This window comes from Strix uralensis, chromosome 9 (assembly GCF_047716275.1).
Source record: "Strix uralensis isolate ZFMK-TIS-50842 chromosome 9, bStrUra1, whole genome shotgun sequence".
NCBI classification, from domain to species: domain Eukaryota; kingdom Metazoa; phylum Chordata; class Aves; order Strigiformes; family Strigidae; genus Strix; species Strix uralensis.
In genome coordinates this window covers 1,417,384-1,444,598 of record NC_133980.1, presented here as the reverse complement: position 1 = coordinate 1,444,598, position 27,215 = coordinate 1,417,384, and the positions used below count along the sequence as shown (strand labels likewise).

At 42.0% G+C, this 27,215-nt stretch overlaps 1 protein-coding gene across 4 annotated transcripts in view; it reads right to left on the bottom strand.

The window, feature by feature from the left end:
- Positions 1-1,347: 1,347 nt before the first annotated feature.
- The window catches only part of ARHGEF26 (Rho guanine nucleotide exchange factor 26), an 81,595-nt gene continuing 55,727 nt past the window's right edge, over positions 1,348-27,215 (bottom strand). For all 4 annotated transcript variants that reach the window (XM_074878369.1, XM_074878367.1, XM_074878370.1 and 1 more), the window contains 9 exons: positions 22,803-22,955; positions 22,207-22,336; positions 20,764-20,838; positions 18,973-19,062; positions 13,639-13,793; positions 8,870-9,079; positions 5,023-5,090; positions 4,545-4,649; positions 1,348-3,642 (listed from right to left, as the gene is read on the bottom strand). In XM_074878369.1, the coding sequence (XP_074734470.1) occupies positions 3,500-3,642; positions 4,545-4,649; positions 5,023-5,090; positions 8,870-9,079; positions 13,639-13,793; positions 18,973-19,062; positions 20,764-20,838; positions 22,207-22,336; positions 22,803-22,955 (1,129 nt within the window). In that variant the 3' untranslated portion in view covers positions 1,348-3,499. The remainder of the gene's footprint in view (positions 3,643-4,544; positions 4,650-5,022; positions 5,091-8,869; positions 9,080-13,638; positions 13,794-18,972; positions 19,063-20,763; positions 20,839-22,206; positions 22,337-22,802; positions 22,956-27,215) is intronic.

Here is a 27,215-nt window from a genome sequence, read left to right as displayed (position 1 = left end):
GGGTGAAAAATAAAAAAAAATAACCCTTAGCTTTTGAAAACTTGTTTATACAAAATTTCAGGTAAATACTGTCATATTGTCTTATACTTCTATGACCTCTTTGAGCTTGGATGGAATTTAGAGTGAAAGTCAAAGATTTTAACTGGTATGGCCTCTTATCAGGGGTGTGGGTGCCTTTTCCAGGCACGTGCTGATGCTGTGCTCAACAGAATATGGGGCAGAGGATTTTATTTCTGTGCATGGGAGAATTGTATAGTGCAGACTGGAGCTGTGCAGCTTAAGAGAGCTGCTTCCCTGGAAAACTCACTGCTCTTTGGGAAGTGCTGCTTCAGCAGCTCACAAAAAGCCACCTTTTTTTTTTGTTGTTAATTTTGATCCTTTGTTCAGGCAGCATGTGGGTGGAGGTGAACAGCCTGGTGCAGGAGAGGACAGTGCTGATGGACTAGTACAAGCCATCATCTTCCTTTGTACCCAAACACCTGGGTAAGCTCTGTGTTTTAAGTAAGTGAAATAAGTCTCCCAGTGTTTGTTGTTAACTATTTAACTAATGCGGTTGTCTTCTCTTTTGATTAATTTTGAGTTATTCTCTGTGCAGTCACTTCTAGAAGTCAGGTTGTGCAAATGTGCTAGACCTAGACCCAGGTTCTTGGTGGCTACCTGAGGGCAACACAGCTGGCTAAGGGGGGGAAGGCAGGTCCTGTGAGGGGCAGCTGAGTGCTCTGAGTTTGTCTCATTTGGAGATGAGGAGGCTGAGAGGTAATGTGCTGCTCCCTACAGCTTCCTGAGGAGGGGATGGGGAGAGGGAGGTGCTGAGCTCTGCTCCCTGGGACCCAGGGAAGGGCTCAGAGCTGGGTCTCTTGCGGGGGGCGGGGGTGTGTGTTCAGGCTGGATGTGAATCATTTATTTGCTGAGAAGGGCTCAGACACTGGAACAGGCTTCCTCGAGAGGCCTTTGGTGCCCTGCTCCTGCCAGTGGTTGAGGTGCTTGGACAAAGCTTTAACTTTTGGTCAGCCCTGCAGTGGCTGGACCAGAGTTGCTGTAAAGAAACTTTTAAAAGAAAGCAAAGGTAGCTGAAGAGCCTTGACTCTCTTCCTGTCTCCCTCTCCTACTGCAGTTGCTGAGAGAGGAGATGCCCTCCTCAGCCTGATTTATACCTCTGTTCCAAGTTCAAGGGCACAGGCAGAAATTGGAGCTGTGCCAGATGAAGTAGGACACATGATGGTACTATTTATCTTTACAGAACAGAAAATTTAAAATGCCACAGGTTACAGAACATTTAATTTCTTTGACAAGAATGACATTAGCAACTTGCAGTTTAATGGTATTGCTTAAAGAAAAACTGAAGCCTTTTTTAGTAAGAATTTAAAAGGATTTTATTGATTGTTGTCCTATAAAATTATAGAAGTCTTTAATTCCTGAAGAACTGTGTCCAACAATATGAAAAATGTCTTTAAAAAACATTACAGCATTTTTGGAAAAACTAGGTATGAAAAATATATACAATGTATTAAAAAAATCTGAATAAAATTAATGCCTGGATTTATACATTCAGTTATGTGTTAAACATCTGCCTGTGTACAATAAAATTTGTTAAAATATTAGCAGGTTTTTTACTATGTTAAATAAGTCTTTGTTCAATTTACAGTTTCTCATTACTATTTTATCAGTCTACTTATAAATTAATTTACAAGGCTGTATAACCACTGTCAGACTGTCAAGGTAAGTGTTTTTGTACAAAATCATTGCCTTCCTGATATATTGTTACAGAGATACATCTTTATAAACATCCAATTCATTCACAAATTGAATCAACATATTACAGTATATAAAACAACATGCAGCCCCTTTAAAAAGATGGGGAATGCAACAAGAAAGCCTTTGTACTACAAGTTTTTCCCTCATTTTTATTGAGCATGTGTTCTACCCTGCTGAGTTAGCAGCTGGTCCTTAGAAAGGTGAAGTTTATAATACAAACTGTCACACCTACACACAGGAATGATGCACTGAAACTTAACTTCATTTTTGAGTGCATTTTGTTCACACAATGTTAAGTGGTTGTCTGCTTCTTTTCTGTGAAATTCCAAAACTAAACTGCAGGTGCAAAACTTGAGCAGGTGCTGTGTGTAGTGCAATTGTGAGGAGTCTTCTCGAAAGCAGAGAAGAGCACATGTGAAGCAGCACTGCTGCGAGCTCCTCTGAAAGCAGGCTCTGGGTACTATTTTATCTATCACTCTCTCACCCTCCCTCCTCCTCTCCTACCTGAAGCACCCCCTGCAATCACATGGGAATGGCAAAGGTAACAAAATACCAAGTTAATCGAGGTATGGCATGATCTGCTCCCAAGTCTTTCCTCAGTGGTGGTCTCTTACCATTTGTATAACCTGGCACCTTAACAAAACTCTACAGATCTTCTCCCTCTGTTTTTACCTGTGGATTCAACACAATGCTAACAAACCCTGAAGATGTAGGTAAAACTGAAGTTCAGTTGAACTTTTTGCCTCCACAGAAGGAAATGATCATCTCCTCTAGTACAGAAGAGCAGAAAGACTAAAAAACAAACCCCCCAAATGCAGAGCAGAGTATTTCATGTTTTCTGCAGTCCTCATCAAAACCCATGCTCTAAAGCACCAACTTAATATGAAGACCTAGTTAATCACAAGGAAAATGGAAACAAAATGGACCCATTTCCAGCAGTTACACTCCTTTAAAATACCTGTGCTAAAATGGATCTGAGAATGAGAAAATCGACATTATCTATTCTGCTGAGTTTGGTACCTCTTTCTTGCGTTCAGGAATCCTTTCAGCACTGTAGCACTAGGAGGAGAAGTCGTCTGAGCTGCCTGCAAGAGTAACACACCGTGTCAGAGACTGCTGCCCCTGCAGGCACTGCTCTGGCTTCTTCCCTGGGGCTCCTGTTAGCTTCCCCAACATCGAGCAGAGATCTCATTACATCTTACAAAGCCTGGGACGTGGTCCTCTCTGCGTTGCTAGTTTGGGTTACAGGCAGATCTTGACACAACATCCCATTAACATACTCTGGGAATGTAACACTGCAGCTTCTCAGGAGCAGGAAACCCCCCAGTGTTACTATTTGCTTCCAGCTCAAGGGCTTGGGTGAGTTCCTGGTGTTCAGTCTCCTACACAGACTGCTACACCAAGTTCTGCTTCTGAAAGAAAGTCAAAATGCTCAAAAACAGATGGAGAAAGAATACATGAAGAGGCAGGGATGGAGGAACTGAAGTTGAAACTGAAATTTGAGTCAAGAAGATGCATGGCTGATCTCCAGTGCCTAAGAAACTACTTCTAGTTGAAATCTGCTATTGGTAGAGCCAGGTTTCAGTTCAGAGCTCTCACACCAAAAAGGGACGCTCTGTTAACTAGATTTTTCGCAGTGGTGACCCCCCTCTTCCATGCGAGGCCTGCAGGGCATGCAGCCATGTCCCCACCGACAGCTGTTAGTGCAAATCCTGTAGGACAGCGGGAAGCAGCAAAAACCCTCCTACACGTTGGTTTCAAGTCCGAGCAAGCGGCCCATCCGTTCCATGTTCTTGTCGATCGTGGCCTGACAGGTGATTTCTTTAGCACACTCCATGGGAAACCATCCTCTTTCGCCATCCCGCAACCGTTCCCCTTCATACCAACCTGCAGGGGCAAGCGGACAAGGGGTCACAAAGCTTTTCAGTGGTGGAGACACTGGCTGAAGTGCCTGTGTTGCACCTGAGCCGACACCACTGACACAGGCATCCCTATGTTACACACTGACCTTTTAGGGAGTAAAGGACCAGATTAAGATAGGTTTGGCAGGGTTTAATACAGGCAGACTGGGAACAAAATAGCATGTTAAAATAAATACTGTATGAAATGTGTCAAATTTTTTATATTGTAATTCAAACGTAGTTTGAAACAATATATAAAGAATGTAATATTGCAATCTAAAGACAGCAACACAGCACAACTGCTCAGATCTTTGATTTCATATGTAATACTGAAAAACATCACCATGTTAGGATTTAGTAGTTTAGGTGCTGACAGCTTCAGGCAGCACCAAGTCAGCCCACCATGAGGCAGCAGTAGAATCACTTGCACCTCCAGGCAAGGATCAATTTTGGTCTTGGGGTACCTGATGCAATGGAAAACTTAAGCAAAACCACTGTGCTGGGCCCCTCTCCTAACAGGTATGGCATGACTAATAACATGTACATCTCTCCAAGACAAAGCTGCTGCTCGATCACTAAATGTCTGAGCTCCCTGGTTTTAGGTAGAATTCAATTTATTTGTGGATATTTCAGATGCTGAAACCAGCCAAGCACACCCTTTCTGCAGCTATTTATCTATATAAATTGTAATAGGTGATGAGTTACTTTGAACATCTGTTGCCTGAACAGAGGCCATCCTTCAGAGACCTGAACCGAAACATTCACGTCTCTCCTGGGAGCCAAAACCTTTATTCCTTCTACAGCCGATGCTGTTAGGGAACAAATCCTCCACGCTGGGTTCACCTGCAGCGGTGACAGATGGCTGCTGACAGCAGAATTCTCACTCACCATCACTGACTTTTTGATAAACCAAAACAACATCGGCAACTTGAAGAGACAGTTCATCCGACTGCTTTGCAGTGTAAGTTCTGATGATCTCTACCTGAGTCAGAGCTGTGGGAGAAATAAGCCAGGCTGAATTAAACAATGCACCTAACAGAGTATCTTTTACATTAAAAAAATATATACAATTTACTTTAAGAATTTCCATTTTAGAGTATACTCCCCCCTAAAAACCAACGGAGGCAGCAAATGATGGAAATGGAAATTACTGTGTGAAACAGAACTCCTCAAAGCTGCCCCTGGGCACGGGGAGAGACAGCAACTTCACCCACACCACAGCAACCGAGCCCAGGAGAAGAAACAGCCGTTTCCAGGGGTAGTTACAAGTTACAGCCTCCTCTTGCTCACGCCCACCCCCACTAAGGGGCAGTGTATTCCCACTCTCCTGTCAAAGCTCCCGGAAATCCTGGCACTCGGAACTTACTCGTCCGGTCCGTTTTCTGCCCGTCTCTGTCCTGTCCGAGCGCTGTAATCCAGCGAGCTCTGTCACTCCTGCAGACAGCAAAGACAAAACTCGAGTTTCCCAACTCACACTCTTGGTAACGGTCGAGATTACTCCCCCTTTCAAGATTCGGTATTTAAATTTTCCCTCTTTCTAACTGGGTAAACAAAACCAAACCTCCTTTCTCCTCTCAAAATACAACCAGAAGGTGTGATACTACTTCTATTAATATATTATTCACACTTACTTAACTATTTTAAACAGGTTGGATTAAGGAAAAAAAGCCTGTAAACATGGGACCTGCTGGCATGATGTCTTATATACCTTTATTTTAGTTATTTTTAAGTAATGCAGGTAAACTTCTCCGCTAGTGTCTGTGACCAGTACTTATTAGTAATCTTATTAAAACAAAAAAAATCCATCTGATGTACAAAGCATCTGATAAATGCAATAGAGCAATTTTAATATACAATACCAACTGGTTTACTGTAAAGGACTATCTGCACTGTGCACTTAGAATGAAAAGAAAAAAAAAAAAAAAAAAGCTGAAGTTTCTCTGTGCTCTCAGGACAACACATTCATGTTTCCAGAGGTGTTGGTTTGGGGAAATCCCGAGAGCCAGCACAAACAAGGAAGGACCCAGTGAAGGCCTAAATTAGTCATTTGAATCTCACCTTGTATAACTGAGGCAAAACATGACCAACCTCGGATCTCTGTGTCAGTATCTCTGAGGAGAGCAGAAAGAATTACCTAGGTTCTAAGTGTTGAACAATACATCACAGAAGTGCAAATTACTGACAACTGCTTTTGGAAGGGAGTGGAACAAGCTACAGAGATGTCAGACAGTAAAGGAGAAAGCAAGCTAATCCTAAATCAGCTCCATTAGCAACTGAGCTATAACGAGTTAATCATTAGCACTTTGAATTTTGACAAATCAAAGTTTGAACTTGATTCCCAGAACAAACATTTCAGTGAAATTAGATTTTCTCTCATGTTTGTTGAAGGGCTTTGCTATCAGTACAGATCAGAACAACACAAGGGAGTTGCAGGGTTGAATTTTCCTATTCCCTCTCCTCTAAAAAAAAGTTTTGTTGCTATCTCTGGATAACTTCAGTTTTTAACCAAAAATAATGGAAAACATCTGTCTTCTGCTGAGACTTGATTTTGTGAAAAATCTGACAACATCTGAAACCAGAAGAAAATGCTGTTTGGAAACAGCATTACAGTGTTTTCAGAAGTGCCAGAAAATGGGACATTTACGCAAATTACACAACTCCCCTAGAGTATTTGGCATTTAACAAGGAACTAATTATTTTTTTTTTAAATCACAACACCCATTTCCTCAAAGATGGAACTACTGCACACGTCCTACTAAGACGTGGTACCTGTTGGTCTCATGCAGGTGGCCAAAACTACAACACATGCTACTTTAGGCATTTCAGTCATTAGAAGTAGTTGGTACTAAACTTGCTGTGTTTCAACCAAAATACAAAAGTCTGTATACAATTTTGCATGAGCTTAATTAACTTGTGGCTTTTTTTTTTCAGAAACAGGTGTTATTTAGACTCCTATTTTCCTTTCCCTGTAACCATTCTTAGCATTTAAGTTTTACTTGTGCAAAACTCTGTTCAATAAGCACTTGAAACCGCCCAGCTTGGCATTCCTATTGTAGATTCCCTTCCCATCCTTCTCACAGTTGAGAGAAAGTTAAGTTTTGCTGTATCTTTTGTATACATGCTAATACTCCATAAAAATATGTTATTTTCAAATAAAGTAATTCTTTCCAGAATCTTTTCCTCTGAATGACAGTCTGCTAGACTGCTATTTATATTACAAACAGTATATAGCAAATTAATAATAACTCTGCAGAACAAAACGTCTTTTCATAAAAAGCCCAGACAACTAAAAATGTGCTGCATTTTCTTCCCAATAAAAACGCATTTCCAAACAAGTCTGAATCATCTGCTTACTTTATAATGAGATCTTTAATAGAAATCATTAATGATCTATAGTTTCTTTCAGGGTTATTCTAAACTTTGAAAGCAAACCTAAAACTGTAAATTCTTCCAGGCTGGGATAGGTCTGAAGCGCTCTGTTTCATGTCTTCTGTCCTGCCTCCAACTTCCACTAGAACAGATAACATCTTTCACTGTTGTGAAGGGCTGTGTGGAAGTTAATGGCACCACAGATGAGCGACGGCCTCTCGGGTATTTGCACCCAAAAGAACAAGACACTTCTTGTTGGCGTTTCTAAAGCGGAACACTCTCCCAACTGCCTCAGGAGAACAAGGAGCAGCTCTATCCCAGCGCAGCTCCACCGCGTCCCCGGGCCAGGCCGGATGCCTCCTCCCGTTCCATCCAGCAGCGCTCCCACTGCTGCGCTGGCCAGGCCGGCCGTTGCAATCGGTAACTCGCCAACGGCTGCTCCAGGACAAGAGCGTTGGGCACCCACCCCCGACAGCGTTTGCCAGCTACCGCCACCATGCCTCAGGACACACCTGTGCCCTACGCGCAGCCGCCGCTGGGCTGTGAGAACTGACCCTCACCATGAGATACTTTAAACCAAGGAACAAACCAGCGCAGAAAAGTATCTGACAGAGCAAGCTCAAAGGAATCTCTGCAGTCAGGTGACTCGAGGTCATCTTCTCAAGATGAGGATAAAGAAAGCCTCCCTCAGCTCCAACAGCAAGAGCCCCGTTTCCCTCACAGTACCCTGCATTGTGCTTAGACTCGCAGGCTCCATCACCTGGGGTGGGAGCCTTGCTACAGGGACCTTGACAGCTTGTAACGACCTTTCATTAGACACGTGCTATGTTAACAGGCCAGGCAGACCACCTGGGCCTCGACTTTCAGTTCTCAGCTCTGTTAGAGAAGCATTTTAACACATCGTACTCGTGCTGCAACAAAGCCCAGTGATCACTCTGATACTTAAGTCACATTTGTAGTTCAAATTAAACAGTAAGAAACTTCCATATTGCATTATGTAATCATTAGATTATGCAGTTTAATTAACAGTTGTGTTATGTGGCAGAACTTTATTTCTTTTTTTTTTACTGTGCTATCACTTCAGTTGAAAATAACAAATTTAATGGAAATTCCTTCCACAACCCCCCCAAGCCGCAAGAAATCCAAACTGCTTACATCTGTCCTGCAGGCCTCGCTTCTCTGCCTCACCTGTAACAACTCGAAGGGATTCAGTAGCCCCTGGCTGGGGAGCTGGCAGTCTCCATGGCTAATTCTTGGCCTGAAGACCCAAGACAGTAGCACGTAATAACAGCTACTTTGTTTTACAGAATTTCAGCATACGCTTTCAATTTTCTGTTATTCCTACACAGTGACCTCAAGGCAAGAGAACGACACTGACATGACATGGACTTACAACCACTGAGTCCTCGTGACAAGATCACGTTAGAGAAACCGAACTAGGTTTTGCAATGTTATTCTGGTAATATTTATTCCAGTACCTTGGGGGATATTACACGAGCTGCATGTTCTCCTGCTCTGCTGCTCATTAAAAATCAGAAAGGTTCATTCATCAAGGTTACCTCACCTCGCTTTGCAAGCACCCGCTTACAACAGGAGCAGCGCGTGTGCCAGTGGGTGCTCAGTGTGGCCGAGAGGGCAGCAGCACACACAGCGGCTGGTTCCTGCAGCCGCGCTCCCCCAGGCAGCACACACCTGCCTGCTTGTGAGCTTCCGGCTCGTTTAATTGGGGTTTATGCTTGCCAGACAGGAGCTGGGCATTTTGTACTACCCCGACTGGGTGGTGTGGGGGCAGGCAGCCTGTTGAGATCATCAGGTGAAAAATTACAGGAATTCTCTTCACTTACTGAGTATCTGTGCCCAGGAGCATCTCCACCTTCTCTGCGGCGTGGTTACTGAGCACAGCCAGCCTGAAGAGGTGTGCCGCAGAGCTCTGCCGCGAGTACAGCATAGTTGAAGCGTTCTTTACTGGAGAAGAAGTCAGGTCCTCGCTGTCACACTGTTGTACCACCAGCTGGTCCCTCAGAGAATAATCCGTGACGTTGTAACTCTCCTCGCTGTAGAACAAAAACGGGGAAGAAAACCCCACAAGTTCCATGTTTAATTTGCCATTAAGTTTGTCTGGAAGCAAACTCAGCCACAGAATCCACTTAACTACATAGTATTGCGTGATTCTTCTGACAGCTCAGCCTTGCTTTTCTGTTTGTCTTTCAAAGCTACCAATTTTCCAAAATACAAAGTAGATCGGTTTTTAAACCCCATGGAGTTTCATTTAGTGGCACAGTTAAATGACTCTGGCGCTCTTGAGATGGCATAAGCTGAACTTAACTCACAGGCACAACAATTGTATAGAGCTGCACTGTTCTTCTGCTATAGCTTCACCTTCACATGAACAACAGACATTAACTTTACAATGTTATAAGAAAAGTAGTAAAATTTCCCTTTCCCTGTGCCTGTAAAACTATGGGCATGCATACTGCCTCCAGGTAAACCTTACTGATCTTCATTTTAAATACAGGACAATCACCTGTACACTCCTTGTCCACCTCACATAGAAGGCCTACTTCAAAACTACTTTACAATATTCTGAAACATAACCTTAGTCCACTGTGAATTTTAAAAATAGGCAAAGGCTTGTCACACACTATTGGTCTTGCAAAATGCACTGTGCAATTTACCTTCTGGAAAGTACACTGTAAATAAATACACCAGCTCTAAGTGACATGAGTAATGATTTGCTACATGCGCTTAATAACTTCCTGAAAGTGACTAGAAAGAATTCTAAGAATTATGCAAGTTAGAAGCTTTGCTTTCCTCATCACTGGAATGTACGTGGAGAGGTGGACAAAACATTAGACATCGCAAATTGGAATGTTAAAGTGTCACCGATTTTAACAGCACAAAGACTTAAATGAAAATACGCAGTCTTCCCTTTCCTTTCTAAACATGAGAATCACTTCTGCTAACCAGGACCATCCTGACAGGGAAGATACATCAGAGACAGGAACAGTTACTTAACCCCCTTCACCCCCTTGTGACGTATTTACGACGTGTGCTCCAAGTGCAGACTGCCTGGGCAGCCTTCTCAGCACTCCTACAGGAGTTCAACCTGTTACCCTGTCTTGGCTTTGCTGCTTATTTGTATCAGGCAATACTGGAAACTTTTTTTTTTTTCCAAGTGGAAAATGACTATGCATTTCCAAACTTTTAAAGTTGTGAAACATAGTTAAAGAAACAGTTAAAAGGATCTACATCGCTTACTCAAGAAGTAGCAACTAATCACCAAAAAAGAGAAGGCAGGTGAAAAGGCCTTTTTGTTTCCACTGAAGCTTGCAAGCATACTTCCCAGAATTGCCTTATGTGTATTTGCAGGTTTACCAGGATATATCATGAACCCAGGACACTGATAAACTAATTACCTCATAATTTCATGTACGCTTGTGAACTTTTCCAGATTTACTGTCCTACACTGGTGCAACAAGACAAGACAGAAAAAAAGGGCTTACGTAGGCATGAAGCCAGTTCTCCCTCCTGGCCCGTATGTTGCTGTGTGTCGAATGTTGCAGTAAATCAAATACATCAAGTTTTAAGGTGCAACTATACATACTCCACCTTAAAGTAAAATCTATTAGACCTCAATCTCGAGTGATGAAAAGCTATGCTAGAGCCTCAGATTACTATGGTTCATTAAAATAATTTAAATTGAAAAAATACTTGAGAAGATTAGTTTTGCTGCCAGAGACACACAGAAACCCAAGCGCTGAACCGATACAAATCAGATCCCAAACACCTGGAACTGAAGCAGAGGGTGACAGACCCCTTGTGGCAGGTGCAAATGAAGCGTATCCGTCCTTTGTGGTTGCTCAAATATTGTAAGAAAATGGAGAGATGATGACTTAACATCTGGTAAGGTATATTCTACCCATTTTGCAAACTGTCAGAAAAATACCTGTGAACACCTTGGTAGTTGTAAGGCTTCTTTTTAATCCTTCAGAAAAAGAATTGCTGAAACATGAACTGAGCAACGTTATGACTCAAAACATAAGATATTGCTGGTTTCTGTTACTCACACAGCATAGAAGAATTTCTTTAGGGTTTACAGATCATACTGTATTTGTGGATTAGTTTCTGCCAGCACGTCTAGTGTAGAAGCAAAGTTCTTATTTCAGCTACATGGGGAATGAGCCGGGTGCACCGAACTCTTTTAGTGCTCTGTAAAAATACAGCCGGGTTAATTATGCTGTTACATGTCACTTCTTGGGTCCCAAAGTACAAACAATACAAAAAGGTTTTGGTCTAATTAAAGGAATTTGACATGCGTAGAAGCTGGGAGAACCTTCAATATTTCAGCATGCAGAAAGCTAAATTTAATTTCCACACATATAACCCGGGGATGCCAAAAGGAATTTTAACTCACGTGTGTTCTGCATGTCCTTATCTTTAGGGAAAGGTGTGCACACAGCTCATCCTTGAAACGTAACACATTAAATGTACTGTGATTGCCCGACTGCAGAAAAGTGTTAAGGCTATGAGAGGAGAGGGAGTAGAGGTGTGGATTTAGGTTTCACATTCCCCTAAATCCAGCTCTAGATTCAAATTAATTCATTTATCTACAAAAAGATGCTACTTATCACTTGAGGACAATTGTTTCAAGTGCCATCTGTAGTAGCTGAGGGTTCCTACTGAAGAAAAAAACATTTTGTATCTAATATTTATCAGTCTCTCTCTCCCACTTTCTTTTTTCTTAAAATATATACTCTGAAACAGGGAAAGGTTGGTTGGTTTGTTTAGTGTTGGACTTTTTTCGGAGTGGGGAGCACTGGTGGTGAGGGTCTTTCGTTGGTTTTTTGTATTTGTTTTTTGTTTTGTTTTTAAAGAAGTCAGTTCAGTGTTTTAGTCTGGGCAATCCCTGCTTAGCCAAGGACAGAACTAGCAAAACCACCTACAGACGCTGCTGTAGTGATTTGAGAATCTTGCATCTGAAAGAGAAATGTAGTCTATAATACATTTGCATAACAAATAATAAATGCATTCCTTACTAATTAATCAACGGAGATAGACCTCTACAAGTCCTTCCCAATTCTTGCCTCCATTCAACAGGACAGTCTGACTGGAAGCCCCGGGGAGACTCACAGAAATGGGTCCTTTTCAATTGTATCCATTTGTTTAGGGCGTCCTGGCAGGGTGACTGTGTAAATCTCATCATTAACATGAAGTGTTCTGTTCATTTTGGCTTCTGGGCCTATTTAGGACATTTCAATTCCAACAGCTGGAAACTGTTACAAGTCAAAAGCCCCAAAGTTTGGATAAGATACATTGTTATAAAAATTTCTTTTATAATCTGGACAAGAAGTCATCACATAGGAAACCAATAAACAATGTAACAACACAGATAATAGACTTTTCACACTGTTTTCCCAACTCAAACATTTACTTAGCTACCAACACAGTAACATGTTAACAGCAGGCCCATAAGAAAAGAAACACAGGGTTTAAAAAAGCGCCATACAACTCTGATGTGCTGCCAGTGATTTAACAGGGACTTTCACAGCACCATTTCAGCATAAGCTTTGATAAACACTGGATCTCAGAAACATCTCCACATCAGTAAGACAGCTGGCGAGAAATCTATTCACTTTTCTTCCCATCTTTATATAAAAAACCCCCGTTCACTTAAATAATTCTCCCCCTCCGTTTTCGTTTAGCTCTTTCCTTAAATATTAGCATTTTCTTCCCAGATTTTATATCATACTGCATACTTCAAAGTTTATTTACATATAGTTTTGGAGTTTCACAGAAGGGTCTCTTTTAAAAATAGATGGTATTTGGCTTAAGTGGCCAACCCAGATGCAAAATAACTGTTCTTCAAAACAGTTTTTAAGCCTCGGGAATAAAGCTTTTCTAGCAAGTATTACCTAATAGCAAGAGGAGAGGATGTAAATTGCATCCAATTCAATTATTCTAAACCTCCCCTCAAACCTAGTGATAAAGATTTAAATGGAGACTGCTAGAAGTATCCCATACCTTGTTCTCAAACACAGCCCAACGGGGGAAGTGTGGAGGGGAATGAAAATCCCTACTTCTTTATCCTTCCAAACCTCTCCCTTTGCTAAGGCATCAAGGATGACCTTCCTCATTTGTTCGACAATTGGAATTTCAATTGTGTTTGCCAAAAATAAATCCTAACAAGTAGTCACTTGTCAGTTCTAAGCATAGTCTGATAGAGCAATATTAGAACTCAGCTTCTTCATTCATTTGCTCTCTCTGACACAGCCTATTAAAACATACACGTGGCTTTACAAATGTTTACTGGACTTAAACCACGTTTAGACCAGATTTCCTCCTGTTCTATGCTGCAGCTGTACCAGGCCCACTCCTCTTCACAGCTCCCTCATTCTTTCTAACAAGCACGTGGCCAGAGCACAGGTACAAATGCCGTGGTCGCAATCGCAGTGGCCAGTGGCCGTTCCAAAGGCCAGAGCTTCACTTTCCACTCTCCCTAGGGTGAGCACACGCAACAGTCACGGTGATTTTGAAAGACAACAGTAACTCAGCTGTTCTGTGATTCAGGGAGTTGAACACAAAGGCAACTCTGCATTGGTGAAGCTGCTCTTACCTCTTCTTCTTGGTGATAATGAGGACGTCATTGAAGAGGAAGAAGTACACCTGCTGTTTAGAGGTTCTTTTAGAGAAGAGTCCAGTGTCCTCCACGTACGCTGTTAACTCCCCTCTTTTCACTAACCATCGTGAAGAGGAAACCAGTGGAAATGGCTACAAAGCAAGAAAATAACATTTTAATCTTTCAGAAGCAGAGATTTTTAAAAATCAGGTAACAGTACTATTTATTTGGGAGAAAAATACTTGAATAAACTCAAAGCTCAGAGATCATGAGTACAAGCTCAAAACAGAGGTTATCAAGGTTTAAGGTATTTTAATCATTCGTATAATACACAAGTAATAGCCTGCAAATACTTGAAAATCACTCATGCACATGACATAATTGCTCATCCAAGATAAAAACAAACAGACTCGACTGGTCATACTTGGGATGACACAGACTGTGCGAGATCTCCTAAGGAGATTAAAAATAAAAAGACTGTCGTCCAGGAATATGTTGGTTTTTGTCGAGTAAGCATTCCTTTGTTAAGCATGTACGAACACTACATTCTCCTCCAGGTACCTCACAGCTTTTCTACCTGAACGGTTGGAAAGAAAAACTTCAGCTTCTTGTCTCAAACATGGGGCTACTGCCCACTGCACCTCATTGCAGCCCTAAGGCCAGTTAAAATGCTCTGTGCCTTCCTTCTGAGGGCGTGTTCTGTACCATGCACAGAATAAAAAAAAAGTAAAATCCGTTCACAAGAGAAACATGCTGTACAATCCACTCTGAAGTATTCTGTGAGTATGTTAAAACACACAAACAGATTATGGAGATGGCATACAAAATCAGATTGGTCCTAACAGAACATTATTATTATTATTGAGAGGTTCTTTTTTTGCCTTTAAGAGGTAAGTGAGGAACGCCAGAGGCTTAGCAATCGAATGTGGCAACATCCATTTTCTGCTCTGAGTACACTGAAGTTCCACCACAGCTCTGTGAAAGACCACATAAAGCAGTAGGTGATCTGCTGGGTTTGATTTAGTTGTGCATTTTAATGCCAAAACAGTAATAGTTTGCTCATGACATCAGAAATTCACCAGTGGTTAGAAGGACATGGCTGAAGGTTTTTGAGGACATCTCTTCAGGTACCCACTTGTGCCAGGCCACATTCACAAGTAGTGTCCTTCCTCGGGATGAATTTAACTTTTTTCCCCCCCCATCTTCCATTCTGTCAGAAAACGGTGGCTGTTTCATTTGACCACAACTGCTTTGGGACTTGCTACCGCAGCCGAGAGGGCCGGGCCAGTGGGGCTGCTCCGGGCACGCTGCTGGAACGAGCCGCGGGCCTGAGCTGGTCAGGGACCCTCTCAGAGCAGAGCCACAGCTCCCCGCGCCCACGCCACTGGGTCCCGGAAGAGTCCGTCGCGTTTGTGTGAACCTCCACCCCTCAGCTGAAGGTGCAGGTAGGGGTTTGCCACACCAAACCACTTACGTGTTGTCCCTCGATAGCAGGAGGGGAAGTTTTCCAAGTACTTGCTCTTCTCATTAGGAGCTCTTGAAACGTCACACCCTTACCTGTCCCCGTCATCGCGTTACACAAGATGGATGATTAAGGGTACTAGAGCTGCTCTTTATCTAGTTGATACCTAGTGGGTGTAGTTCAACTCTACACGTTCTGTGGAGCAGGATCCCCATTTCTCTCTAGGGCCAGGCCCAGCACCTGCAACTCCTGAAGCAAGGAGAGGATAACAGCTACCTAGTGTGAACTCCAGGCTTTGTTAATCTAAATTATTCCCAACTGTGACAGAAACAGACCCCACAGAAAGACCTTTTGTTTCAAGTGAAATAACTAAATTCTTGTTTCTACTCTCAATGTACCTAGCTTCTGCTTCTCAAACCTCACCACCTTCTTTGCTGCTGGTGCAATGCAGTTTTGGTCTGGCACGATTAGGCTAATGAAGACAACTGCTTTTTTCCCCTCATTTAAAGCACCTTTCACATGCTCCTAAAAAAAAAAATATTTCTTCATTCAGTTTGTCAGCTGTCTTCTTCATTCTGCATGGGTTGTCTTTTTATATCTTTTAATCACTTTAGCTGCCCTTTACTCAGCTAACTTCAACTTGTCAATACTTGCGCCCCAGTACTTTGCCAAAGCCAAAATACGGTGCTTTGACTGCGATCTTGCTGTTGGAAGAACAAAGTATTAACTCCCTCATTTTATGTGCAGCCACCCCCTTGGTTTTGCATTTTTGAGGTATGATTTTACTGTGACTCTGAAGTGGCACACGACAAAACAATTTTTCCAAAGATGCTTTTTCTGCCACCGTGCAGAGCTCTTCTGCGTGTCTTCCCTCGCGTGGCAGGTCAACACCACAAAGCGTGGCAGCCCTCCGGAACTGCTGCCGATTTGGTACAAATCAAAGCAGCCTTCAACTTTTTCCCTTGCCCCAGGCTGACGCCCCCACACGGCCAGAACAGGCAGTGATGAGTGTCCACCCTCACCCGCAACTAGAACAAAGCCTTGGTCTTACGGGAGCCCCACATCAGGGACCTTCCAAGCCCGTGTTCTTTCAGAGGGACTACTGATAAATACCAACACATTTCATTTATCTGCTATGATTCCTAGGATTTTTGCATTCATGCCACCAAGATAATTTATTGAATTGTGACAAAATTCCTTTGGACATTTCTTCTCAATTAATCTAAACTCACAGACTCTGGTTTGACTTATATGACTTTTTTTGCAGGTTTCTGGTTTTGTATTACCCATGAGTTTATTAAATGTATTTTCTCCTGTATTCTCCAATTTGAAAATGCAGAATTTTGTTTCAAATACATATTTCATAAATAGATTTTTATCCAAGTCTGTTAGTGACTCAGAGTATGTCAATCTGGTTATAAATCACTGTAACTTCACGTTCATTAACTGATACTGTCACTCAGATCAGTGGCCAACTTCGCCTTCTATCAATCCAACCTCATTACTTTCTCCTAGGCCCGTATTGTGTCATTTTTCGTACAGACAGTCACTTTAGTAACGACACCTCACAGGTTACAACAGGCCAATTTAGCTCAGTGCTCGGATACGACGCCCCCAGAGGAACTCCCAAGCTCCATCACTCAAATCAAATAAAAGTTCTGTATCAACATTCGGCTTTAAAAAACCTGGCGCACTTTCAATCAAAACTCTGTTGGTTCAGTATCTTCAAGTAGCATGAAAATGGACTGAAGCAAATGGGCTTTTACATTTCCTGAATTGCCGTGATGGCTCCACGCGACAGCACAGGAACCTGCAACATCAGCCCAGACCCTCAGTCACACCATCGCGCTTTTTGGGACTTCACAAAATTGAAAGACTTTGGGCTAGATGGTCCTTGAACAAGGAAGTCAAACAAGTTTGTTTCATGAACACAAAAGCATGTTCGCAGAAAAATCCCACAATTTTTCTGGTGCTAAATATGAAAAATTTAAGAATAAAACCTTCTGAATCTAAATTACAAATTAAATTCTACAGATTAGCTATGGACAAAAGTGACATAATATTTAAGTAGCTTCTCTTGTACTCCCATGAAATGCTACTGTAAACAAAAATCCCCAAACACTGTGAGGCTGAGCAAGAACAGAAATATTTTACCTAATTTATAATGGTTGTAAACCAGAATTATAGCACCATGGTGATTGTTTTACAGACAAAAAGTACTTAAAAAAATTTCTATTTGAGGACGAACTAAAAACTCCTCTAATCTGAACTCCAAGTGTGTTCACCATATTTCCCTAATTGACTATATTCCAGAGGCAGCTTGTTTTTACTTTAACATTAATTTTTCCTTAATTGCCAAAAGAGTACATCATGTATACCATCTCCTTTCTATATACAACAAGCTGTCAGAAGACTTCAAAATGTATTGAAACGTGGCCAAAGCAGTCTTCTATACGCCAGCTGGCAAGCTCTCAAACCACAGATAAGGTCTAAACCACTAAATGGTTATATTTAAGATGCACAAAGGAAAAAAAACTTGTATAAAAATACAGAAAAACAAATACATAAAGTTGCTGCTAGTCCCATGACAGCGGCGGAGGCTGCCAGCTGCAGCATGTGCAGAGGAGAGTGACACGGGGCCTCTCGGTGCCGCAGAGCAGGGACCGGCTGAGAGGAAACCCTGTAAGTGCTTCAGCACTGCCAGGGGCTTCTCTGGGTCCCAGAACTACGAATGAAACTGCAAAGCAGATCGTCCGGACTCCAGACTACCCACAACTCCATTTTAGACTATCCAAAGACTTGAGACTATTACCTCCGCTGTTAGTTAGCAAATGCAGTGATGGCACTTATTAAGAAGTGTTTTATTTATTGTTGCTGTTATGAGTAAATATTATTGTTGTTTTCAGTTTTTAGTCAAAGTTTGAGAATAAAAATAGTTTAGACAAGTTGGAAAACACTGTTTTGGAGACAGATTTATTTCCTCAAAGACTGACCAAAATTCTTTAAAGAACTGCGTTTTAAAAAACATGAACTTCTACTTACTACATGTACGTTAATCAGAAGATCTTCTCACAAATGAAAGAATACTCATGATGTAACGGTAAGAGACATTATTTATAGAAATGATATTTTAAGAGACATTGAATAGACAAAAGTAAATGTACTTGAAGAAATACCTTGAGAGTACAATAAACCCCCGCTAACTATGACTATGTCTGCTATTTTTTCCTACCAAAAAGACCAATTGTAGAGCCCCCATTTGCAGTGGAGAAAGGCAACAATTCTCACACAAAGGAGGAACAACGCCAGGCGTTCTTCTGCTCTTGTTTTATGAGAGGAGGAAAGAGAGGGACAAAAAAGCCCTTCAAACTCTGCCAGGCCAGAAGGACAGAGGCACAGGCAGAGCAGCGTCAGGTTCTGTGCAAGAACTATGACAAAACCATCACACACATAGTTACCAATTACCTAAACCAGCATAAAACCGTAGCGTGGCCGCTGTCACCAGGTACTGTCACTGCACAGGGACAGGGCTTCATCCACAAAGGGAAACCCAGAGAGTGGACAGACCTTATTCTGCAGTAATTTATTCTTTTTAAAAAAATATATATCCTGGTACTCTCTTTCCCTGAGAAGCCTGAACCTGAAGCTCACTCTGCTGGGTTAGATGCAACAGGCCTTGGCCACTCTCTGCACTTCCAGGGCTTCATCTGTCCCAGAACATGAACTCGTCCTCCTTGCCTGAAATGTCACATCAGTTTTACAGCCTACGCTAATTCCCTTTATGCTGGCAATGAACCTGTCAAACACAATGTGCACTCAAAGCTATTCATATGCTACACAATTTATGGTCAGAAATATCACCATCCTACCTTGATTTTGAATTCCAGCTGGGAGTTAATGGTGTACATCATTTCTGTCCTTTCCATTTTCCGAGCACCTTCGTTGCATAAACGTACCAGCTAGAAACGAAACATTTATTGAACAAGTTTAGTGTACTCAGGACTTGTAATACAAGCTTTTGTTCCTTTATAAAACACATTTCTGGGGAAGCATAAAATACACACAGGAACTGACATTTCCAGGCTGGGGCACAGACATAATGTTTTCAGGACCAGACTGAACGCGGCCCTGAATGACCAGGTGTGACCCAACTGCCTTGAGCCTGGACTGGATGACGATCCCCCTCAACCCAAATCATCCTACGATACTGTGATAATTACTTATTCTTCAGGGAAGTCCAGATGGCACAAAGGTTCAGCCCAAAGTTCTGACTGAGACTGTTACAGCTCTCTGATCCAAGAACCTTCCGCACCGCCCTGTCTTCCATGCACACCCCGCTCGTTCACAGCGGGAACTCCCAATGCAAACGTTACGGTACCGTTGTGTTTAACTAGGGCAAAAAGCACCCCCGGAAAAGTCTGATTGCAGCTGACCCCCAGAATGCAATTTTAGAGCATGCTACAGCTTTGGTGAAGCCTGCACAGGGGGGTGGGGAGCACATAAAAACAGGGGAGCAAAGATGAAAAGGCATGAAAACACGTTCCCCTTCAGCCCGCAACACCGGACACGGACTTCCCAGCACCAACAGGCTTTTCTCCTTTCATAACCAAGCACTTCACACGCCGTACACGGTTCCTACAGAAAAACCCAACTGTGTTGGCAGCAGTACAGTGTTGCCGAGCTTAGGATATTTTCCTAAGCAATAAACAGTAATTTGGGCATAAAAATGATCCCTAGTGGCCTTTCTTAAATAAAACAATTTAGAGTTTTTATGCTTCAGTGCTCTCCCTGTTTGCATTATTTATGGATGAAGAAAATCCATTTTTCCCTTAAAGTAGGCAAGAGTGTTCAAGGCCCAAGGTAATATCTAGCCCCAGCATGCAGAGAAAGACTTTTTGTTTTAATAAAGGACGCCCAGTACTTCACGTTTCACAACAGTCTATGATGCACTATAGCTTCCGAAATTCTGAGATCCTGAAAGCAAAAAACAGCCAGTCCTTAGATCCTTAAGCTTTCTTTTCATACCACAATGTTCTGTTTTAAAGAGTTGTCCATTTCCAGGATATAAATATAAAATATAAATGTATATGAATAAATACAAATATATACCCCACCAATTAAAAAGAGTGGGTAATCTGATTGCTCAGGCTCAAACGAAAGGAACCAGAAGTTACTATACCAGTAAGTGCTGTTGAAATTGCCAATCTCTGCCTGGAAAATAGACTTGTGCTCTTCTACCACTACTGATTCTTGGCAAAAAAGCATGACTACAGGAGAACAACTCTGAACAACTGACAGGTGATCTGGTTAACTTGCAATAAAAGCAGGAAGAATGCTTAAATTCGCTTAGAAGATTCAGACTTTATTTTCTCTACTGTCAGAACAGTGGTTTGGCTTTTTCATACGCATGCTCCACTATACAGCGCTCTGCTGGAGTGTCTGGCAGCAAACAGAATAAATTTGTCCAACTACACAATGAAACAGGTGAACAAAATGAGTAATAAACATGAAAATTAATTCTCAAGTGACTAACAAAACCCAAAAGCAGCCACTTCTCACAGTGGACTTTTGAAGTGACAGAAGCACGCAGTGCAATTTAGGAAGGAAAACGGCCAAAGCAGAAAAAACGCTGCATCCAGATTAAACTTTTGAGAACATACCTTGCTCACTTCTTTCAGAGCTTGCTTGCAGGTCTCATATTTTGATGAATCCTTAGGAGTTTTCTGACAAATAGTCTGAAATAAAGTGTCAGCTACCTCAGAGGACTAAGCAGCACAGATTGGAACAAATACAGAGTTTTAGATACAAGTTAACTGAAATCAAAGGGGTGAAGCGTGGGAACACCGGGTCACTTGCGAGTGCTCTGTCTCGCGGAGGAGTGCCTCCCTCGGAAGCTTCTCAGAACAAAGCGAAGCTCTGCCCGTCCTGGCCATCCCCCAGCCATGGGAGAGGCAGGAAAGGGAACGTTTCTGCCATCTTGTCTCTAACTTTTTGCAAACCACAATGAAATCCCCCTGCAGCCACACACAACCAGGCTCTTCCTGCCCCAGTGTTAAGCTTTTCCTGGAAGCTGAAATACCCATTTATGTACAACCGTACCTGCAGGAAGGAAACGGCACCAGATAATGCTGTCTGACCTCTTTGTGGAAGGTATTTCCAATGGATTAACAGAGAAGGCTACAACATGTACCATGGGAAAACATACATAATGCTGCTATTTAATGAAAACAAAAGAGCAGGTGGAAGGGATGACAGCTGCAGCATCCCAACAGAGGAAGTGCTGGAAAGTAATGAGAAGTAAATCCGATCTATGAATTACACATGCCAGTTTTACGTACTGACAGAGTTTATTCTTATGAGTTGGAGATGAAGTCCTATCAGAAACTGGCATTCTGAATCTAGGACACAGCAGTTAAATCACTTTTTTTGATTGAGAAACAAAAACATCGTAAGATTTTTTTACATTAAATTAGTCTTTGGTTTAATTCTGTTCCCTTCTCTCTGAATGTACTTGGAGCGCTACTTCTGGTACTGAAGCCTTAAAAATCAAATTCACTTTGAAGTCTAAGGTTTACACAACCATTTCCAAGAAAAACAAAGAAACAAACAAAACAAAACTGAAATAGTGGAAAACTTGAGAACTGAGTTCATTCTTCAGGGTTATGCTGTGATCCTCTTAACTGCGGGTCCTAACAACCTGCTCCTGAATGTATTTACTGCAGAAGGACCCTTACGTCATCTATAGGATAGGAAGTCTTGTTTTTTCAACTGTAGGGTTTAATTTTAATCCTATCACTAGATACAATTTTGGTGCTAGGTTCCTCCTTGGTTTCAGAATCATTTTGACCCTTTACTGTAAAACTGTTCTATTAGAATGTCTCAATATTTAACTTTTGAATGGGGGATCAGGAGCAGGAGGTACCAGTCACAGGAAGTGAACAAATGCTACGGTGCTTCATGATCAAGGGACCAGTATCTACAGCCCCGCACCTGGTAAAAGAAGATACGAAGAGACTGGAATGAACTAGGAATTGAACATGAAAGAATGCTAACATTAAAAGAACATGCATCAAGGAAAAGTAGGAAAGTAACTCCGTTCTCACATCCATCAGTAAGGGAAGCCGAGTAACTCTCTGCATGGGAAGAATGAGGAAAGAGATCATTGGTAAATTCCGGCAATCTTCATGGGACTCGATTCGTGATAACACCTCTTTAAATGGTGGATTTGTGGCTCTGGGGGAAAAACAGAGGAGAGAAGTAAACAGTTATGTTTTACCAAAGCCTTGTGAAAGTTGCTAAATGTTAAATAAATTATTAATTTATTAATAGGCAAGTGTGATTTGAAGGAGTTATATCAACTAAGCCTTTAGCTTTTATTTACTCAGATGTGCAAGACCAGTATTGATATTTAGAAACCTCAAGTTCTGCCACGCGTGAACGTGAGTGTGAACAGACTTGTGTGTAAGGCACGAGGGAAGTACATCTGCGAGGGGTTAACCCGCCCTCCCCAGTGGAGGGGAACGCCACACGTGACAGCCTCACCCCAGTGACCTCGGAGGCACTCAGCAGTGAGGCAGGCTCAGGTGTCAGGACACGCTGGGTGGGAAGCTGCAGGCTTTGCCCCGAATACCACAGCCTGCTACTCACGCCTACTACAAAGGGGGTGATTTTGCAATCGCATTTTAAAATCGGTTCTTACAGTAATTTCTGCAGTGTTCGCTGCTGATAGACTTCATTGGTGCAGTATTTCACATAGGGATCAAACGTTGAAGAGGTGTGCTTTTCAACTATATCACTAATATCATCGATAAAGATGTTGTTCTGATGTCTTGCTTCAAGTTCTTTAAAGAACCTGTGGAAAAAAGAGAACAAATTACTTATTTTTACAGAAAAATAGCCGACTTTCTCTCGCAACGTTTTACGCTTTACCTGACACAACCCATGACTTCTGTAAGCTAATAACAACTTGAAAGGCTTGTGAAAGGGTGAGATCATCCCTCCTTTGGCAGAACCACACGGGAGCCCGTCAGCGACGCCAGTCAGAGGGTGGCAGTGTCACCTGGCAGTGCTCACAGCACCCTGCCAGCACTTACTTCCCCTTCTCTAGCTGCCCAAACCGAAACAGCGTTACTGATCTGGTTAGACCAGAACTTCTAGAAACAGGCTTGGAAAAGAAACAAACAACTTTAAGCACACATTAACACATTTCCTCCTGTAATAAAGGAGGGACAATACCAGAAATGGTCAGTGAGAGAAAGTTGTGAGACTGCTAAACTAAGAACAAAATAATATATAGCAGCCTGAGCTGGACAAGGTGCTCACACACCATATACTTCAATCTGCTGTTGAAACCAAACACAGATTGGAAACAGTGAAAATGGGAACAGAAGCCAAAATCCTGAGTTGACTTTTTCCCCTAAACATGCTTGTTCTCAGAACTTCCCTCCTGTTCCTCCTCTGTTCGATGTGCAAGTGCCTTTGGCCTCTGGAAGCTTTCCACTCCTTTTTGCATTTCTAATCTTACCAGAAACCAAAAGCCTTTATTTCTGTGAAGCTCATTAGAAACATCTTACTGTTTGGGGTATCACACAGCTCAGCTATTGCAGGTCACTGGAATGACCTACACTGACAGCAGTGCAATCCTTAAAAACCTGGAAGCTGCGGAGAATCTCTCACATACTCATCTTGCCTGTAGCCTTTACACAAGATGATTCACTAGAGGAATCCTGAACTCCCTAGAGTAAACCAGTCAATAAAAAAATTCTCATATACCACAGGAAAATGAAGGAAATACTTGGAACACATGATCACACATCAAGCTAAAACATTTTGAAACATGTTTTATTTTATTTTGGCCCTTTATTACATTTTCTTATTATTAACTCTGGCTCTTCAAAATCCGTCACCTTGCAGCATTTCATTTAAGTCACCACCAACAGTCCTCCACAGTTTTGTTTTACACAAAAACCTCAAACACGTAGGAAGAGCAGAACAGGATGAACAGAAGCTTATCATACAAGTGTTTAACAACATGGGTTAACTAAAATTAAGACACTTTTTCAGGTGTGCTTCAAAGAAGCTGTCCGAATTGAGTGCTTGCCTGATCCTCAATCACACAGTCAGAAGAATCAAGGGTGGGGTTTTTTCATTTTGCATTTTTTGTTTTTGTTTTTTGAAGTTCTGACACATTAACCGCAGGTTGAACTGACTGATGTTTATCAGTATAATCATCTAATGAAAAACAGGACACTGCCTACAACTAGATACAATGCTGTCTACTGCAGCGCAGAGTTTTCTCCTCACTGCCCCTCGTAAACGGTGCAGCAGTACTTTTTAACAGCCTTGCTGCTTTTGGCAAGTAGAGTCCTCCAGCATCCTTCTATCCTCCAGCCAGCTTCTTTCAAAGCACAAACCAGTTCAAGTTGTCACTGACTTCTATTATGCTACATATTTGAGTTTTTAGTATCCAGAACAGCACTCACTGGCAAAGTATACTAAGTTGCTATGAGATCTCAAACAATACATGGACAAATACTAAAGTTAACAGTTGTGTGAAATTTCACTGGGGTCCAAGAAGGAAGGGGGGGGGGGGGGGGGGGGGGGGGGGGGGGGGAAGAGGGAAAAAAAGCATCTCCAAGTCTACAATTTCTCATGAACCACAACTGCCAGATTTCAACCGCTGACCACCATGAACTGCAGACGACTGGAATTTGTTTCTGCTCTACTCAGACACATTTAATAGTTGGGAGAACTCGGTGCGCTGCCAATTTTCTTTGCTCAGGAAATTAGGAAATGCCACATTTCTTCCTGCCATACATTATGGCATGCTGGCAAGGTGTTTGACTATGCTGGGTTAGAACTCCCACTTTCAGAATTTATCTGGGGCTCCACTAATGACATCATCACTCACAGTCATTGTAAGGAACAGTAAAAATCTTGGATGGTAGAAGATTTAAAAAAGAAAAAAAAAAAAAACACACACACACAAACAGAAGAGAGGGACAGAGAGAAGCAGCATACCCAGGTCCCATCCCCCACAACACATACTGTAAGAAATATCACCTCTGGAAGTCATGCATTGGAGTTTCAATCAAAGGTTGTCTTTTTTTGCATCCAATCTAATTACTACATACAATCAGTGAATCAGACGCATCATAAAAACCTTTTACTTAAAATTTTAGGACATATTCTGTCAAAGATTAGTACTGAGTGATTGAGTGATTCAATTCAATTTAACCAACTACGAATTAGTCGTGCTGTGTGACTTTTTTTGCTTAATACCAGAAGGGTTTATTTAAAGCATTTGTTTCTGTTAACCCGAACGTTTCTGGTTAAAGCCAATTAAGTGAAAGTCAAACAGCATCATAAGACAGCATTTGGTTTCTCTCATCTTGCCCTTATTTGTTTAAAAGAAAAGTTCAATTTGTAATACTCTGAAACTCCCCCTCCCAAAAAGGCTACATGCCAAATTTAGAAATGCAGGTTGAATTAATTTCCGTTTTTTTCTTTTCCTAGCCCAAGATCTACAAATAGGAGAGATCTCACCAACACTGGAGTCTGCCCTGTCCTTATGATGAAAGTTTCCTCCCTAATGTTGGTGGCTCCTGCTAAGGGTGTTCCCAGGTCCTTAGGCAGCTTATTAACAAGCTGGTAATCACCACCAGCAGCAATGTCCTGATACTGCTCAGGCAACTCTCTTAAGCCAGTTTTTCCTACCCATTGCCACCGCTTTCATCAATGACTGATCCCCACAACCTCCTCAAAAGCTCTGGTTACTTCAGCTGTATAAACACAAGTGTGCAGTGGTACGTGCACAACGTTCCGCACTACTCCATACAATTCAGCTTTGTAAGGCCTACGCTGTGGCTCACCATGGCCAAACTCCCAGCAACATCACAGAGTTCTGCTGAAACAGATGCCACAAAGAAATACACAAAGTAAATGCCCTAGTATCAATCATTTTGGTCAACGTTTCTTCTCACCATTTACTCTCCCTTCACCCCTAGGTAAAGATATGAACTGAGCAGGACTCACATTCTTATGAATACTGTATTTTCCTACCTGGATATTCCAAGATTAGATTGCACTGGAATAAAAAAATCTAATTAGGCCAGGTAAAAGAGGTTTTAACTAGGCAGGCCAAATTAGAGTTAGGAAAACTATTATCTTACAGAATCAGTTATTAACCTGGAGCAAAAAGCATGTAGAATCAAACCACAGCACATAAAAGGAATATATAGAAAGGTCAGAGGTACCACAAAAATCCAAGTAGATTATCTACATCAAGGGTCACTACAGAAGACAAGCGATGGCAAAGCCCTTCTGGCAAGTGCGACTGGGAAATAACTGACTGGTGAAGATCTATCCGAAACAGATGTGGAACAGCAGCTGTCACCAGAACCAGGTGATCAGCACCCAAGAGAGCGAAGAGGAAAAAAAATTCTCATCTAATACTATGCAATCGTTTTATTCTGTTTGCAGAATGACAGAACACACAGAATAGCACTACCAGGCTGGTGGGAGGGACACATGGTATCAACCATTATGGTTTTCTGCATGGGTTACATACCAGTCATAGAATCAAGGTTCTCAACCATTTATCTGGCCTTTTTCCTACTGCTTTCAGCACTAATTTTTTATCTCCTCACAGGTCCACATAATTCCCCATCACTAACCGTTCCAGACAGCGCTGTTGTTCCTCTGTCAGATGCCACAGCCACTGAAAATACCAGTCCGTTGCCACCAAAGCCATTCTGGATGTGGAAGTGAACTGCAGGCTGGCTTGCAGAGCACTTGTTTGAAGTTCATTATTATTATCCTTGCTTAATGATGTTTTCAAAGTTATAACAACCTACATGTCCGGCATGAAGAAGATTATAATGCAGATTTAGCTTCATAGCGATGTTGCTGCTGACACACTACCAGTAACAGAAAAAAGCCACTGGAGTGGAAGCAAGAACAATTTAGCTTCCTCCTCTTAGAGATAAGGGAACAGGAAAAACTAGTACCAATTTCAGATAACTTCAGATAAAAGTAATAAAAATTTCTGAGTCGCCTATCCAGATCTGAATATTCTCATCAGGAACAGAAGCTTAACATCTGCACCACAATT